The following is a 14,994-nucleotide window of genomic DNA, read 5'->3' as shown; positions in this document are numbered from 1 at the left end:
TTTTGTAACTACTTTATCCCGGATCATTTTATCGGATATGGTTCTGTTCAAATTCACCTATTAAACCAAGTTCATTCATTAAACAGGCTTCATTCCTATATGTTATTCCCGATTTCAGTTGTATAATTCATAAAGTAATTTATAAAAATAAAAGATAATCATATACAGTGTTGTGGAATATTCCCAATAGGCTGACCACGTCTAAATTGATAAAAGAAACTTTGCCCAAAAATATAAAATATTACATCATATCGAGTATGTAAAATCAAATAAAATCTAGCGAATGAAATTTCAAAGACTTTATTCGTCAATGAATGCCCTTTTGACTCACTCGTAATGATTTTTGACTTTTAATATTTATATTTTGAATATTTTGATCCCAATGAGTATTAGTGAACTAAGTAACACCGAAAAGACACCAGTTTCAGATGCCAGTGATTCAATAAACACGCAGGCTTCATATTATAAAACAATACATAATGCGATCTATGTCTTAATGATATGTATTTTCATGGGGTTACTTTGGTTTAATGGATTTTTAAAAGTATTTTTGATGGAGTGCTTGGTTGTTTTAGTTATGTTTATTTGCTTTGTATGTTTTACAGACAGAAGTTCTTTTTGTATCGAATTCACTCTTTTATTTCTCTATTTGCTAGTGTGTTATATTGGTTTTTGGTTCAGTAGTATTCTCTTCCATTCTAATCTAGCAATAGATTTATCTTCAATTCCCTTTTTTGCTTTGGATATATTTAACATTGCCATGATTGCCCCAATAGGTTTTATAAAGGACATAATAATGGATTATATAACATTTTATTTAGGATGTAGTAATCAAATTAGCTTGGCAAAAAAAATTATGTTGACATACGTGTTCTTTATACTAATAATAACATATCCTACGCTATTATATCTATTATTTTATAAATCTTTTATTGGATGTAGTATTTATGGTAATTTAATGCTCATTTCGATTGCACTAGCTCTTTTGATTTATAAAGAAAGCGTTAAAAGAGAAGAAAAGATAACCTATAATTTATTGAAGAAATCATATAAGAATATTCTTTGTTCCTTGTTTTTTATATGGATTTATAGCATATATACAAATAAGAACCCAACTTTAGATTGGGGTGATCAAATATATGGCCTTTTAGAATCTGGATATAATATATTTAAAATCTAATGGAACCTTTATAATATACGGAAAAATTTTGGAATAAAAATAATTTTTTTGAAAATATTTATCAACGCAATATCGTAAATTGCTTGAATTTATTTTAATATAAAAAACGCCTTTTTTTATGATACTAAACTAAAAATATTTGTATCTTTTTATTTTATTCTTAGAAATTGAGAAAATATGACCTGCTAGCATCTGAGCTGTCATTAATATACAAGTGCAAGACAAAAGTTATCCCATATGTTATAACATGGGACAGTGGGGTGACACGATATCATAAAAGATACCAGAAGAAACTAGATGTAACGAATCGGATCGAGACATATATACAAACCTCGGCATTGAGATAAACACATGAATTAAAAGGTCACAAAAGGTGAAGGGGTATTGAAGAAGACTTTGGAGAGGAGAAGATAACCGAAAGTATAAATACGCTGTGCGCGCAGGGAAATAAGCAAGTTGTGCTCTAGAACAAAGATTAAATTACGACTATAAATTTAGCCCGTAAACAAAAAAATACATAATTTGTTTATTTCTTTGTATGACTAGCCTTGACAACTTAACTACAATAGAGAATGAAGAATATAGGAAGCATGAAATCTTAACAAATGAACTTGGTTTAATTTACAAATGTAAAAAAATATACTACCATATGTAATGACTTAGAGGAACTGGTTACAAAATTCCAGAAAAAATATGATAATGTGTTAAAAATACCGGATAAATTAGAAGCATACATACAAGCTCTCACACCCTCAATACACTTGAATTCATTTCATTTGAGATAAGAAGAGCAGTTGATGGAGATAGATCGGGGGAAGATGCATCAAGGAGTTGTGCAATATTCCCAATGGGCTGAAAATGTCTGAATAGATAAAAAGAAACTAAACCCATAAATAAAAAATTATTATTAAGAAATCAAAAAATCATCAAAATTGTGCAGATGAAGTAAATATAAAATCGATGGTATAAAGAGAAAAAAATAATCGCATAATAGGATTGATAATTTTAATGCTTATAGATAATTAAAATCAATGCTCTTACTTAAGAATACGTACACTAAAAGGTAACATTTAATGATAAAATAATAAATAAATGATTTTTAAATTAAGAATGTTCTACACCACAATTTATAAAAATGCAAATTTTCGGAAAAGGATGAGTTTTTAATCAAGTTTTCTTACTTTTTTATGTTTTTAATTTAGTTATTGTAGATGAGTATATTGCTATTAATATAATTATCTATGAATATATGTATCCAATTATTAAATTTAAATATTATTTTTTTATTATCTGTGATAATAGTTCAACTTTGTAGCCTGTTAATATTGAATATTTTGTTGCATTATTCGCAATAAATTTTTGCATGATTATTTTAGTTTAATAGAAAACCGAAAAATTTCTCACTATCGATCAGGGGCGATGAATTTCATACTTATTCTTCGTTTTGATTTTTTATATCTCACATTCAATATGTGCAATCAGTTTGTCTTTTTATCCTTCCAGGGATGCTTTAATAAGTGAAAATTTAATGCTTTTAATGTGTCTTTTTAATCACTCAAAAGTTTCAAGATTAGGAATCTCGCGGTGTTATGAAGGGTAGTACAAGATTTTTTTCGAGATGCTATGGAGTTCAACTAAAATTAAATTGCTTTTTTCTCCTGATATACATATATAACTTTTGTAGATCGAAAAATATGAGGCGACCATCTATACCGTTACTTTATTTTGATAATGTTTTTATAATAATATAACTATACTATATACAGTGTTATTTTCACTCATTATTGTACATTTATAAGTTTGAAAAAGTGTCTTATATAACAATAAAATTAGGACGATTAAAAAACCAAGTTTAGTTAAATTATAATACAGCATTTTTAGAATATATTTATATATTTGAAAACACATTAATATATTATATATGCCCCATGAAATAAAGATTTTGGTATTTTAGGATGGTCTGGCTAATAATTAGAAGCTAATACAAAATATCTTTAAATAAACGGGGAACTTAACTAAAATTGTTTTAATCGTAGACCTCAAAAATTAAGAATATGAGAATACATGTCATATAGAACGTATAAAGGACCTTTTTATAAAACACTCACATAAACTTTACTAAAGGTGCCTAAAAAATACAGATGGGTTAAATCAAAAGCAATAAGATATGGATTTTGTCCTTAAGGTAAGTCTTGAATAAATCAAACTATATTTTAAGATGTAATGTTAAAAATATATAAAAAATTACTTCGAAAGTAAAAAAATGTCTTTTATAAAGAGTGAGCAAGCTCTAGTAAATATAAGGTGGTTAAAAGGATAAAAAATAATGAAAATTTTAAAATGTTGAGCTTTTTTAAGAGCATAAAAATTCATTCTGGTTTTGCTTTATTTTTGCCGTTTTTGACCCTCTAGCGTCTTAAATTGATACATTAAATGATAAAAATGCATCCGAATCATTAGAAAAAAGGCATTTTTCTGATAATCTTTGTAATTGTATTTATTAGATGTTCTAATATTATAGTTCCATAAGTATTCCATATGGATTTTTACTTTTAGAAATATTTGTGAAAAACTATATATAATATGATTGTATGCTCTAAATTTTCAGAATATAAATATCTATATGTGCATCAAAAAATTTGACTTTGTTGTGGCATATAGTAGAAAATTTTAAACTATAATGATTATAAAAACATATTTAATGGTTAATTTGACATTTAAATGAAAATTTTTTATTGAAAAAAAAATATTAATGTAATCTGGTTTTTATGTAAGAATATTCAAGATTATACAAATATGTATATCTAATTTTAGATTAATTTTTTGTTTGCTATATAAATGCCCGAACGTAAAACCAATGCAATATGTGTTTAACTATACAGATAAATTCATATTTTGCTTGTGATCATCTCAGAAGACATCTTTCCTAAAATTTCCATTCTTTAGAATCATCACTGAAAATGCAATAAACCTTTATGGTCTTCGAAAGATAGATCAATATGATGATTTGAAACATGTAGACTATATTTAATGCTTATTCTTAAAAATAGAAAAGTGATTAGATCTTATGAGGTAAGCTTGAAAAAATAGATCAAAAAAATGATAAAAGCTCTTGGTGTAATTAAATATGGGAACTTTAATCATAAACGAGAAATTCATTAATTATTTTGATTTTTTATTACTTTAATTTGTTCCAACACAACTTTAGAATGCTCTTTAAAACAAATTTGGATGCTACTTATTTTCACCTAGTCATGTCTACTATCTTTCTTCATAGATTTTCTTCTTTACAGATTTATTGGTTCAATTCCCTTCCTTAATACTATTGTTTATGCGCTGAAAAGTATTAAATTTATTTTACAAAATAAGATGGGAAAAAAATTGTAATGCTATGCTATCGTTTTTGGTATTTTATAAATTTAAAAACTTCAATTTTGTAAAAAAAAACAAATAAAGTGGTAAGTGGTTATATGATTTTGTCTATGGGTTAATTACATTTTAGCTATTGAATTAAAACTTCAGTATACACTTTAGATCAGATTTGGCTGCAATTTTTTTCACCTAGTCATCTTTACTACCTTCCTATTATCATTTTGTCCACAAGAACTTATTTATAAATGTATTTTACCCAACCTATTATTCTTTTGTGTGCTTCCACTGACATTTCCAGCTCTTTAATATATAACTTGTGGTATTTTACACAACGCTGTCTTATGTTTCGTGGTATGTTATTATTTGTGCTCAGCACTTACAAATTAGGGTATTTTCTTTGCCAATAGATCATGTTTGCTTTGGTTTCAACATTAATCTGTCTATCGAAATACCTTCTTCCTATTCTATTAAAATTGTAATTGTTCTTTCATCATAAACAAAAATATCGGTCTGTAGTTGTAATTGATTTGATTTTGTGCATATTTTTATATTTCACAAAAATGAAACCATAAATATATATATTTATTTATTGTCTAAATAAAATACAACAAATCATGATTTAAAAAACTTATCGAAGTTATAATGTATGGATAAAAAAATATAAAACAATCTTATAAAGGATTTTTAATTCAAATTAAATTACGTTCTTTCAACAACTCATCTTCAATTCTTGCCTTAAGATCGATTTGAAATCGTTCGAAATCATCAGCCTGATCATATTTAGATGTTTTCTCCCATTCCAAATAATCTTGTGACTCTTTATATTTTTTAACTGCACCTTCAGAATCAATAACATCTTGTACTTGGTTTGGTGTCATATCATTTTCCAAAGGAATACATATATCGAGGAGCTTGATCTGGTTAACACTCTGTCTTTCTCGTTGCATTGAAGTCGGTGATTGAAGGATTACATGGTTTTTGTCTTGTATTCCTACTATTACTTTGACTTCATTCCTCTGGATTTTCTTTGTTGATGTAACTAACCTTCCAACTTCTACTAAATTCATTTTCCTGGGGGCATTTAAAATTTATTATAAGCAGGAATTGAAAATTACCACTAAAAATTTAAGCATTGGAATAAAAGTAAACTGAATTCGGGTATTTGAAATTCAAGCGCTTATTTATATTTTGAAAAATTCGTACAGATACACAACTTTTAGAAATAAAAATATAATTTTTTAATTTTGTATTTCATAATCTTGTTAGTAAGAATGTTCACCAGTATATGAAAATTATCATTAAATAAAGAAGATAAATTAAAATGTTTGTGTGCTTATATTTTTGCATAATACTAACTGCATGATTTTCAGAGATTTGAACTATCATCTATAATTATATAATAAAGTGTTTGAACTTTTTGTTCATAGTTTGTATTTACACTCTAGCCCCTTTTCTTAAAAATTTATATATTATAACTTGTTGCCTTTAGAATGCAACATGACTATTCTTTATATTGGCAGTTTGTCAGCATCCGAATGCTTAAAAGTTCTAAATAGTTTCCAGGCTCTAATAATTTTTTTGAATACATTTTTTTTTGTTTAAGCTGATAGTTAGTAAACGCATAATTGAATGTTCTTTTTTATAGGTATCCAAACGTATCTCTAAGATTGATAATATTATGTGAAAATCAAGATAGAAAACAATATATTATCAATTTTATTTATCTTATGTTGTTGGTAGGTGTGATTTTTAAAGCGATAATTTTTTCGCCACTAGTAGATAGTAAAGCTCCAAAAAAACATTCTTGATGTTGCTTCAATAATTATATGCTTTTATTCAGCTCAAAATAATGCACAATTTACCCTGATTAAATACAAAACCAATACTAAAAACATCAAAAAAAAATTGTGTATTTACTCTGTTATGCAAAGATCGATATTATGTGATTAAAAACACTTTTTTTTTGTTGTTGAAACAAATTTAAATTGTCGCAATATGAAAATATATATGATCTGCATAAATATACATTAAAAATATGTTTCGGTTTCTTACATTCTACCACAACAAATTTATAGAGATTACATGATGAACTTATTCTACACTTACTTTCTAGTTTAAAATTTTAAATGGCTTAACCCAAGAATAATAAAAATCAATAATAAACTTTTATTGCACATTAAATAGAAATTTTAAAAAAAGCAATAGTTGCCTTTTGTTTTAAACTGTAAATTCTGCTACCTGTGTACACAAAGACGTTAGTTTTACAAGGTTCTTGGATTTTTTATGTTCAATTATGATACTGTAACACCATAATTTTATATTATTTGGGTTTTAAGCTTTCATAACATATTTATATAATCAGATTAATATAAAATATTATTTTTTACTTAAAAAAAAATGTTGGAGGCTAAAAGAATTGAAATTTAGAAAAACAACAAAAAAATTTATTGTGTAGTTTTAGATGGATTTCTAAGTTCTATATGAAAAATATTTAGTGTTTTCAGTTGAACTTCGAGTGATTACAAGACGAGGCCTTAAAGTTTAAAATAGACCAGATTATTTTCAGCATTCATATTTAATCAAACACAAAGCCTTTTTATATATAAAAAACTTATTTCTTTAGCGGCAGTCTCATCTTTTTGACGTGTCATATTCATTCTAGAATGAAAAAAATTGCCATAATATCACATTTTATCACATCATGTCTTAATATTTAGATGAACGATTGCCGAAAACCGTTTTTATTTTAATTTTGTTTCTATGATAAAAATTTAATGTAAAAAAATATAAAATATACCGTTTATACGTATGATAATTGTTGTGTTGAAATTAAAGAATAACTTTTTCATAAAATTTCAAGCTTTTGGAATTTATAAAATCATAGAAAATTGTATGTTTATAACTTTTAAGCAGTTAAAATGTATTTACGGTCTTTACTTTATAAATAATTTATTTTTTAATTATAAAAAAAAAGAACGTATAAACCTCTATACATCCATAAACACTTTTTTGGATATTAAGTGTTGTTACAAAAATTCAATTTTGAAAAATAAAAAGTAAAAATAATTTCTGGGGTAGCGTATATAATAATTCCATATTTTTCAAATAAAATGCATTAATGTGCAAAAAAATGCCTTTTAAATTTTTTTTGCACATTAAATTAATTAAAACCATGCCTCTTTTAATTATTGTCTATCTACGGAAACTCCCTACCATTGATATATAATAGCCATTTTATGTTTACATTATGATCTCATCATTAATAAATTTTCATTATAGAAATCGCATTCTATATATAAATAAAAGCAAGTTTTAAGATAGAATAATAAAAACGGGATCATATATAACCCATAACACGAATAATACCATATGTATAAACTGTAAATAATTTTTCAAGCAAATCCATAAGTTAATTTTGCAAGAAGTCGTAAATTCCAAGCAATTTAGAAGCATCCACACGAAAAATGTGATTGATGAAACACTTAAAGTAATAGTTCTTGAAAGAAGGATATTTTAAGATCTATAAATTGAATATAAAATTCAGTATATGCTCAGTATAGAAATCAAAAGTTCTACTTTTACAAATTTGAATGGATAAAAATAGAATCAATTCATAATTTTGTTGTTATATTTTTCTCTTGATAACAAAGAATTGTGTGATCTCAAAAAACCTTAATCGTTATCTAAAGGGTTAGGAAACGCAGATATAAACTAAAACACTATTATTGATGAAACCAGATAAATTAATAATTTTGGAAGATTAAGAAGTATATAGGAAGATTATAAACACTATTGTAATATAAGAGGGGCAAATCAGGCCTTCCTGCGAGCCTTTTGTGTTTTCTTTGTAATAAAAGAAGTTTAAATAAAGTTTTCTACAGAGCCAATCAATGTTTTTATAGCATAAATTAGCTTTCAAAGGAATAAGATTAAACTAACCCATGAATTTGAAAACAAAAATTTATAAATATTTTAATATGTAACTTTTCTGATGTTATCTTTTTATTATTTTGTCATTAGATAGACTAAAAAACTATATCTAAATCTTTTTTAAGGGGTATGTTATAAAGTTTCAGGGCATAATCAAAATAGAAATAGAAATAGAAATAATAAATAAAAATGCAAAATTTTAACAAATAATAACTCTTGTGTTCTTATAATTATTGCTTATATCTCCAATAATATACAAAATATGAAAAATATATTTATCTGGGCAACTCATATAATTTTTGACTTTAAGCGCTCCAAGGAATGCGTACTTCAAATACATTTATGATATAAGAAGATAATGTATTGAACACGGGATTTCTAGATACTGTTAGGTACATTTTCTAAACTGAAAATTTCTTTATCGTAATATCGAAACTATTACGATAAAAACATCCTCAAAATAAATTTATTACATGAGTTTGTTGATATTTATAACGCGAAATTCACATTTTTTAGCTGCAAAATATATTTTTGTGCACTATATCGAATTCTCCAAACATCATTGCGTGTTTCAAATAGCATTATATTAATCTGTTTATTTAATATTGTATATCTATACGTTTCTATTTTAAATATAATATTTGATGTACTGGCACAATAAAATCGTTTTTCAGATAATTTTTATTCATTTCGTATTGTTTATGTTATTTTCTTTTACCAATATAGATTGAAATGCATATTTTTTTATTGTTTTTTGAATCATAAGAAAGATCACAAATATAAAAGTCGATCTATAATCGCTTATTTGTAATATAAATACAATAATTTTAATAACATATTATTATCTGAAGTAATGATAAATAATTTTCCTACTTGCCAAAAAGAAAAAGCTGGGTTTTCTATGATTTTAATCATAAACTTCTGATTATATGGATGAACTTGGTGCCGTTTTCTAATCTAAAATTATATACTATTCTTTTATCATAAAATAAACATATTATATAAATTTTCGTATAAATATATAGACTCATGTACTGTTTTTATGAGATTAAAAGAACCAGTAACAATTTTATGTGCTGTAAATTATATTAATGACGCTCCTTATATTTACACATATTTAAAATAAAATATAAAAAAACACTCGAATTGGAATTAGTTTATACTTGGTTTTTTCAATCGAAACTTATGTAACCCATAAGATGATTTATTTTAATTAGAATTTTTTACAAAGAAATTATAGTTGAAAATATATGAACTAGACTGATTTAGTTCAATTATAATAAAACTTCCTTATTTTGTAAATCTACAGTTATGGAGAAATTATAATATCATTTAACATTTAAGGTTAAATAACTTTATCCTTTTTTTTACTATAAAATTGTGAATCGAAAAAATATGGCCAGAACGTATATGCAACTTATGAAATTCAGAGTATATTTATGTAATTTAAATGGGTAATATGATTTTCACTAATTTTAGATATTTTATTAAAAGTTTTTATTAATTTCTTTACTCTGCACTCAGTAATCAAAGCAGCAAGCATTATGGGAGTGCCTAACCGGCGCATATTAATAAGGAAAGCTGTGAAGGTGGTAGTTTTTTCTGCTTTCCACTAAACTCTTGGGAGCCTGAAGGTAATGACGTTAATTAAAAACACTCTTGTTTTTTCTTTAGTGTGCATTAAAAAATTTTATCATTTTCAGATGATAGATTTCCTTGACTAAGATGCAATCTTTGACCAAAGAACTATCTGATGTCGAAAAGGTACAATCGAATAATAAAATGATGGGTTAGCTTCATTTGTTCATGAAATAAAATAAAGTATAAATATGATAGTATATTGGAAAGGAGTTTAAAGATAATATAATTGCGGAATAATCAAAGATATCAGTTAACTATAGGTTCAAAAAGCAAATTATAGTCGTCTATTATTAATTTATGGATCTATGTAAAACATATATTAGATGATAGGTTTTCTACAAAACACTATCATGTGTTTTCATTTGTCACGTTTTATGTCTTATCACATGATAAATCTCGATACCCATTAAATCTAATTAGTTCGTGAAAGAAATATGAATTTAAAATACTAATTTAATATTTTCGTGTGGAAAATTATTTTAGCAGAAGAAAAAATATTAATAAGTTGTTCAGTGATGAGTATGATCAAGGATATACACATTGGCATGGGAATTAGAAAAATTTTCATTTGATCACATTATGACATGCTTCTAAAGTCAATCAATTTTAATGACTTCAAAATGTGTTTTAAAAAGAATTTCATGTGAAACACGTTTTAAAACATTGTTAAAATGAAAAATATTCCAGGGAAGGGTAAAATTTTCACAAGCAAGTTGAAGAAAGATGTGATGGATCACAAGGTATAAATAATTGCTTTAAAGCATACTTGCCCAAAGATATTAAATTCAGAAAATCTTAATGGCAGAATCATGTCATTTTTTTTTAAAAGAAAACATTGGAAATTGATTTAAAGGGGGGGGGTTGAAATGGCTTCTAATTCGTTGAAATCAATTCATAATCATCTGATTATGAAGTTAGATGGCATGATCGATCTCCTTTTACTATCGGGTCATTCTATTGGTTTAATTTAAAACCTCTATAAAACATATAAGATTCATGCAAAGATAACAAGAAGTAAATAAATAGAGAAATGCAAGATAAGCCCGATTTTTCGAACGGAGACCATCCATATATGTCCAATGCTGATTCAATAGAAATACCTTCTCGAGGTCGACCCAAAAAGAAAGATAATAATTCCCAAGAATTAGATACGAATCAATATTTTAGTGACAAACAGAACAGTATGGGTATGTATGGAAACGATAATGACCATTTATATGCATATGGTATGGATGTAGGATCATGTGTTGTTGAAAATGATACTAATTATAATGCACGAAGCATGTTTAAAGATTTTGGAGATAATGAAACCAATGGGTTTCAAAGAAATAACTATAATGATATTGCAAGAAATAATTATAATGGAATTTATATTGATAAAAATGGATCTAAAAACGGCATGGCGCCGAGAAATGATGAATATAATCAAAGAACAATTGGCGCAGCTCAGACAAACGAACCATACATGCCCAAAATATTTTTTGAAAATGACAATTACACCGTTTCATCAGGAACAGGTAACATTGAAAATAGTATTGGTGTTGATCCGAAACAAATTTTCAGTCCGGCAATAAAAAAATTGCATGATCTACCTCAAGGATACAAGCAATCACAGCAAATTTACACGAACCAAATAGAACAAATGCAACCATCGCAAAGAACACCAAACCTCGGAGGATTATCTAGTGAATACTTCATGCATGGTAATCCTTGGTTAAATAGAAAAAAAAGAAAAAACAATCCCTTGCTTTGGCAATATATGCAACAAAATAAAGATTTTCATCCGGGACTTATACATCCGAGACAATATTCTTCAATTGATTATGTTCAAGGAATGGACAGATCACAAAAGATGTTCTTAGGATGTGTAAAAAGACAACATGTATTTCCAGACAAAAACACTACAAATTATACCGTACTCCCCTTGTTTTTGAATTCAACTTCATACTATGAAAATCACATACAGAATCAGGAATTCGAAAAGATTGCCAGTGTATTTATCGAAAGAACGAGAAACTTCGATTATGAAAATGTTACTGTTCAGCAATTAAAAATTCTAATGAAAGAATTCGGGCTAAATCATACCGGTAAAAAATCGGAATTAATTGAAAGAGTAAAGTCTTCGTTAACTACATTGAAGAGAAAATTAGTAGACCGGAAATATAACCCAACAAACAAGGGTAAACAAACATTTGGTGATGAAAGCCATACAAACGCAGTACAAAACATTTCCCCATCGAATAAGAATACAAATGTACGTAATAATATTGTAAAAAATGCTATGCCTTTTTTCCCCACGAAACAGCCTGCAAATAAAAATATTGACGGTAAAAATCCATCAAAACCGCCAGGTACAAATGATAAATTTGAAATCGGTCGAGGAAATTTCGGAGAACCGAATCCTTATGATGATTATTTGTTTTTTTGATTTTAATATAAAACCTGAATATAGAATATATAGATAGAATAAATATGTGCCATTAGATGACAAATTTATATTTTTTTAACAATTGGTTTTTTTATTTTGGTTTTGTTTTAAATCCTGATATAAAATAAACCACAGAAAAAACATAGTATTTTTTGAATTTAAAAAAAAGTGAGAACTATGAAGAAAGGGATTTAAACATCATCAAAAATAAAAACCTTAAATGTATAACCTGTATATATTATACGAATATATGGAGCATTTATAATTTTTTTTAAATAATTTGACAAATATGCACAGTATAAGTTGAATTTAAGTAATAAATTAGAATCCAAGCATATTTAACATTTTGATTATATTTATTGCAAAAATATATTCGTTAAAGTTTGTATAGAGTGAAATAGGGCATTTTTTAATTTATGAATATTTTATACAAAAAAAACTTAGAAACTAAATCCCTACACACAGTATAAATCACAAGTAACCTTGTGTTGCAAGATTTTATTTTTTAAGGAGTTTCAATTCTATGTATCTATTGGTATCCATATAAAATAAATATATTATTTAGTATTTAAAATATATGAATATAACCTTTTTAACAATTACATAAAAAAAGATTTAATTTTACATAAAAAACAAATTTTTGGCCATATCAAATCACAAAATAATATTTTAAATAAAATATCTAAGTAATTTTATAATCCAGCAAAACCTCGCGAATCGAAGGAAAATGCGAAATTTTTTTAAAATATTATGCTATTTATTTAATGGATTTTGAAGAAGAATTTTTCAATAAGAATCTTAGTATAAAATGAAGAAAAAAATTGTTTGAACTTATCTTTTTTAAAGCAGTAGTTTTCAAAAAAAGACTTTCAATTACTTTTTAATGGTTAATTGGCATTTGAAGCGTTATTACAAAATGAATCTTATTTTCTGGATAAATTTAAAATTATTTTGGAAATATAATCTGGAAATTCATCTGAAATATTGGGCTGAATTCACTAATTCTTGTTATTAAGATAATGTTTAGCTCAATTTTTTTTTATTTTGGCTATATGTATTCAGGAAAAGATAACTTCGATTTTTAATTATAAGATTGCTGAATATATTTATATTCCTTTAAAACTAATATACTTTTTTTTATAGAAGACTTTGAGGATTTGAAGAAACGTTTTATTTCTGTTAGATGTTTAATACACGGGCATTATGTTATTTTCTGTTTACAATTTAAGTAAAATAATACGTATATTAGGAAAACATATATTATTAATTGATCAAGGTTTTTATTTACAATATTTTTAATCTAGGTGTTGAATCAAGCTTTCTTTATATGTATAAAGCATATTTATATTTGAAAATTATCTATCGAAAAGCATTTTGTTGTAAAATATTAGGTTTATAGATATAACTGTATATTAAAATGATTTATATAGATTGTGTGTTATCCTCTTATTTTTTTTACTTTGTTATAATCATCATAATATGAAATGTTTAGTGAATCTTTTTAATTGTTTCTTATTTAATAGATATTATTTTATTAAAAACTAATATAAACACAGAAATATCTAGAATTTTTTTAGTTTTTGTATGTACGGTATATGGATTTACTATTTATTCTTAGTGTAAAAACACAAATCCTCAGTAATTTTTATGACTAAAAAATTTGAATTTATGCTAAATCGTGGTATCTTCGTTTGATTGTAGCTATTTTTTATTTTAGTATTTTAAAGTTAAGGTTGTAAAAGACACTAAAATCCTATATTAGCATATTCTTTAGTTTAAAAAAAAGAAATTTTAAAGGTTTAGTTATATTTTTCATGGTTGATTTGTTTGCAGATACTTTAATATCCAATGTTATCAAGTGAATGATTCTTCATTACATAACAAAAAAATTAAATACTAAGCTATTACAGCTATAAATGACATAATATATTCATAATTGTTTTCTACTTTGTTTTTTTGTTGCGATTTGGCTATTCCCAATTATATGCAAAATAAATACCAGGCTTATTTATTATCTCGTTGTATTGTAGTTTCTGCTGCCATATTTTTAACAATATAGACGCAATTTACTATTAATATGTGAGCTGTAGGCCTTAGAAACACAATATTGCAAGTCTATTCTAGGGTTCACATAAATTATTGATGGTGTGTCTATCTTTAAGGCATATATTTTAAATTTTTTGTGATTATTTATTTATAATTATCAAAAAAAATTGCTTATTGGATGCAGAAATTCATGTGCCTATGTATATCGATAGGTACATGTTTAAATTTTCGTAAATACATATAAAGTTTTGAAAAAATGCAGGATATTGAAAATGAGTCTTCGACTGTAATACAATATTTTCTAACATAATTATTGTGTATATTATATTATACTTCAAAGCATTGACACTCTATTAATTCTTAAAATATCAATTCAAAATCAAAATATAGCATCAGA

The 14,994-nt window shown here is 25.6% G+C and overlaps 1 protein-coding gene across 1 annotated transcript; it reads right to left on the bottom strand.

Annotated features, from left to right (window-relative positions):
• Window positions 1-5,241: 5,241 nt before the first annotated feature.
• LOC147078771 (large ribosomal subunit protein eL14-like) lies at window positions 5,242-5,619 on the bottom strand. The gene has a single exon (XM_085956746.1). The coding sequence runs from the start codon at window positions 5,617-5,619 to the stop codon at window positions 5,242-5,244; it is 378 nt and encodes a 125-aa protein (XP_085812872.1).
• Between the last annotated feature and the right edge of the window lie 9,375 nt (window positions 5,620-14,994).

This window comes from Rhyacophila brunnea, unplaced genomic scaffold (genome assembly GCF_057557595.1).
Source record: "Rhyacophila brunnea isolate RB1 unplaced genomic scaffold, BYU_Rbru_1.0 scaffold_106, whole genome shotgun sequence".
In the NCBI taxonomy this organism is placed as follows: Eukaryota; Metazoa; Arthropoda; class Insecta; order Trichoptera; family Rhyacophilidae; genus Rhyacophila; species Rhyacophila brunnea.
The sequence above is the reverse complement of the archived record's forward strand: the minus strand, read 5'-3'. Positions and strand labels throughout refer to the sequence as shown.

Excerpts from the sequence above, each read along its gene's own strand:
- LOC147078771 (XM_085956746.1), bottom strand. The coding sequence starts at position 5,619 with ATGAATTTAGTAGAAGTTGGAAGGTTAGTTACATCAACAAAGAAAATC.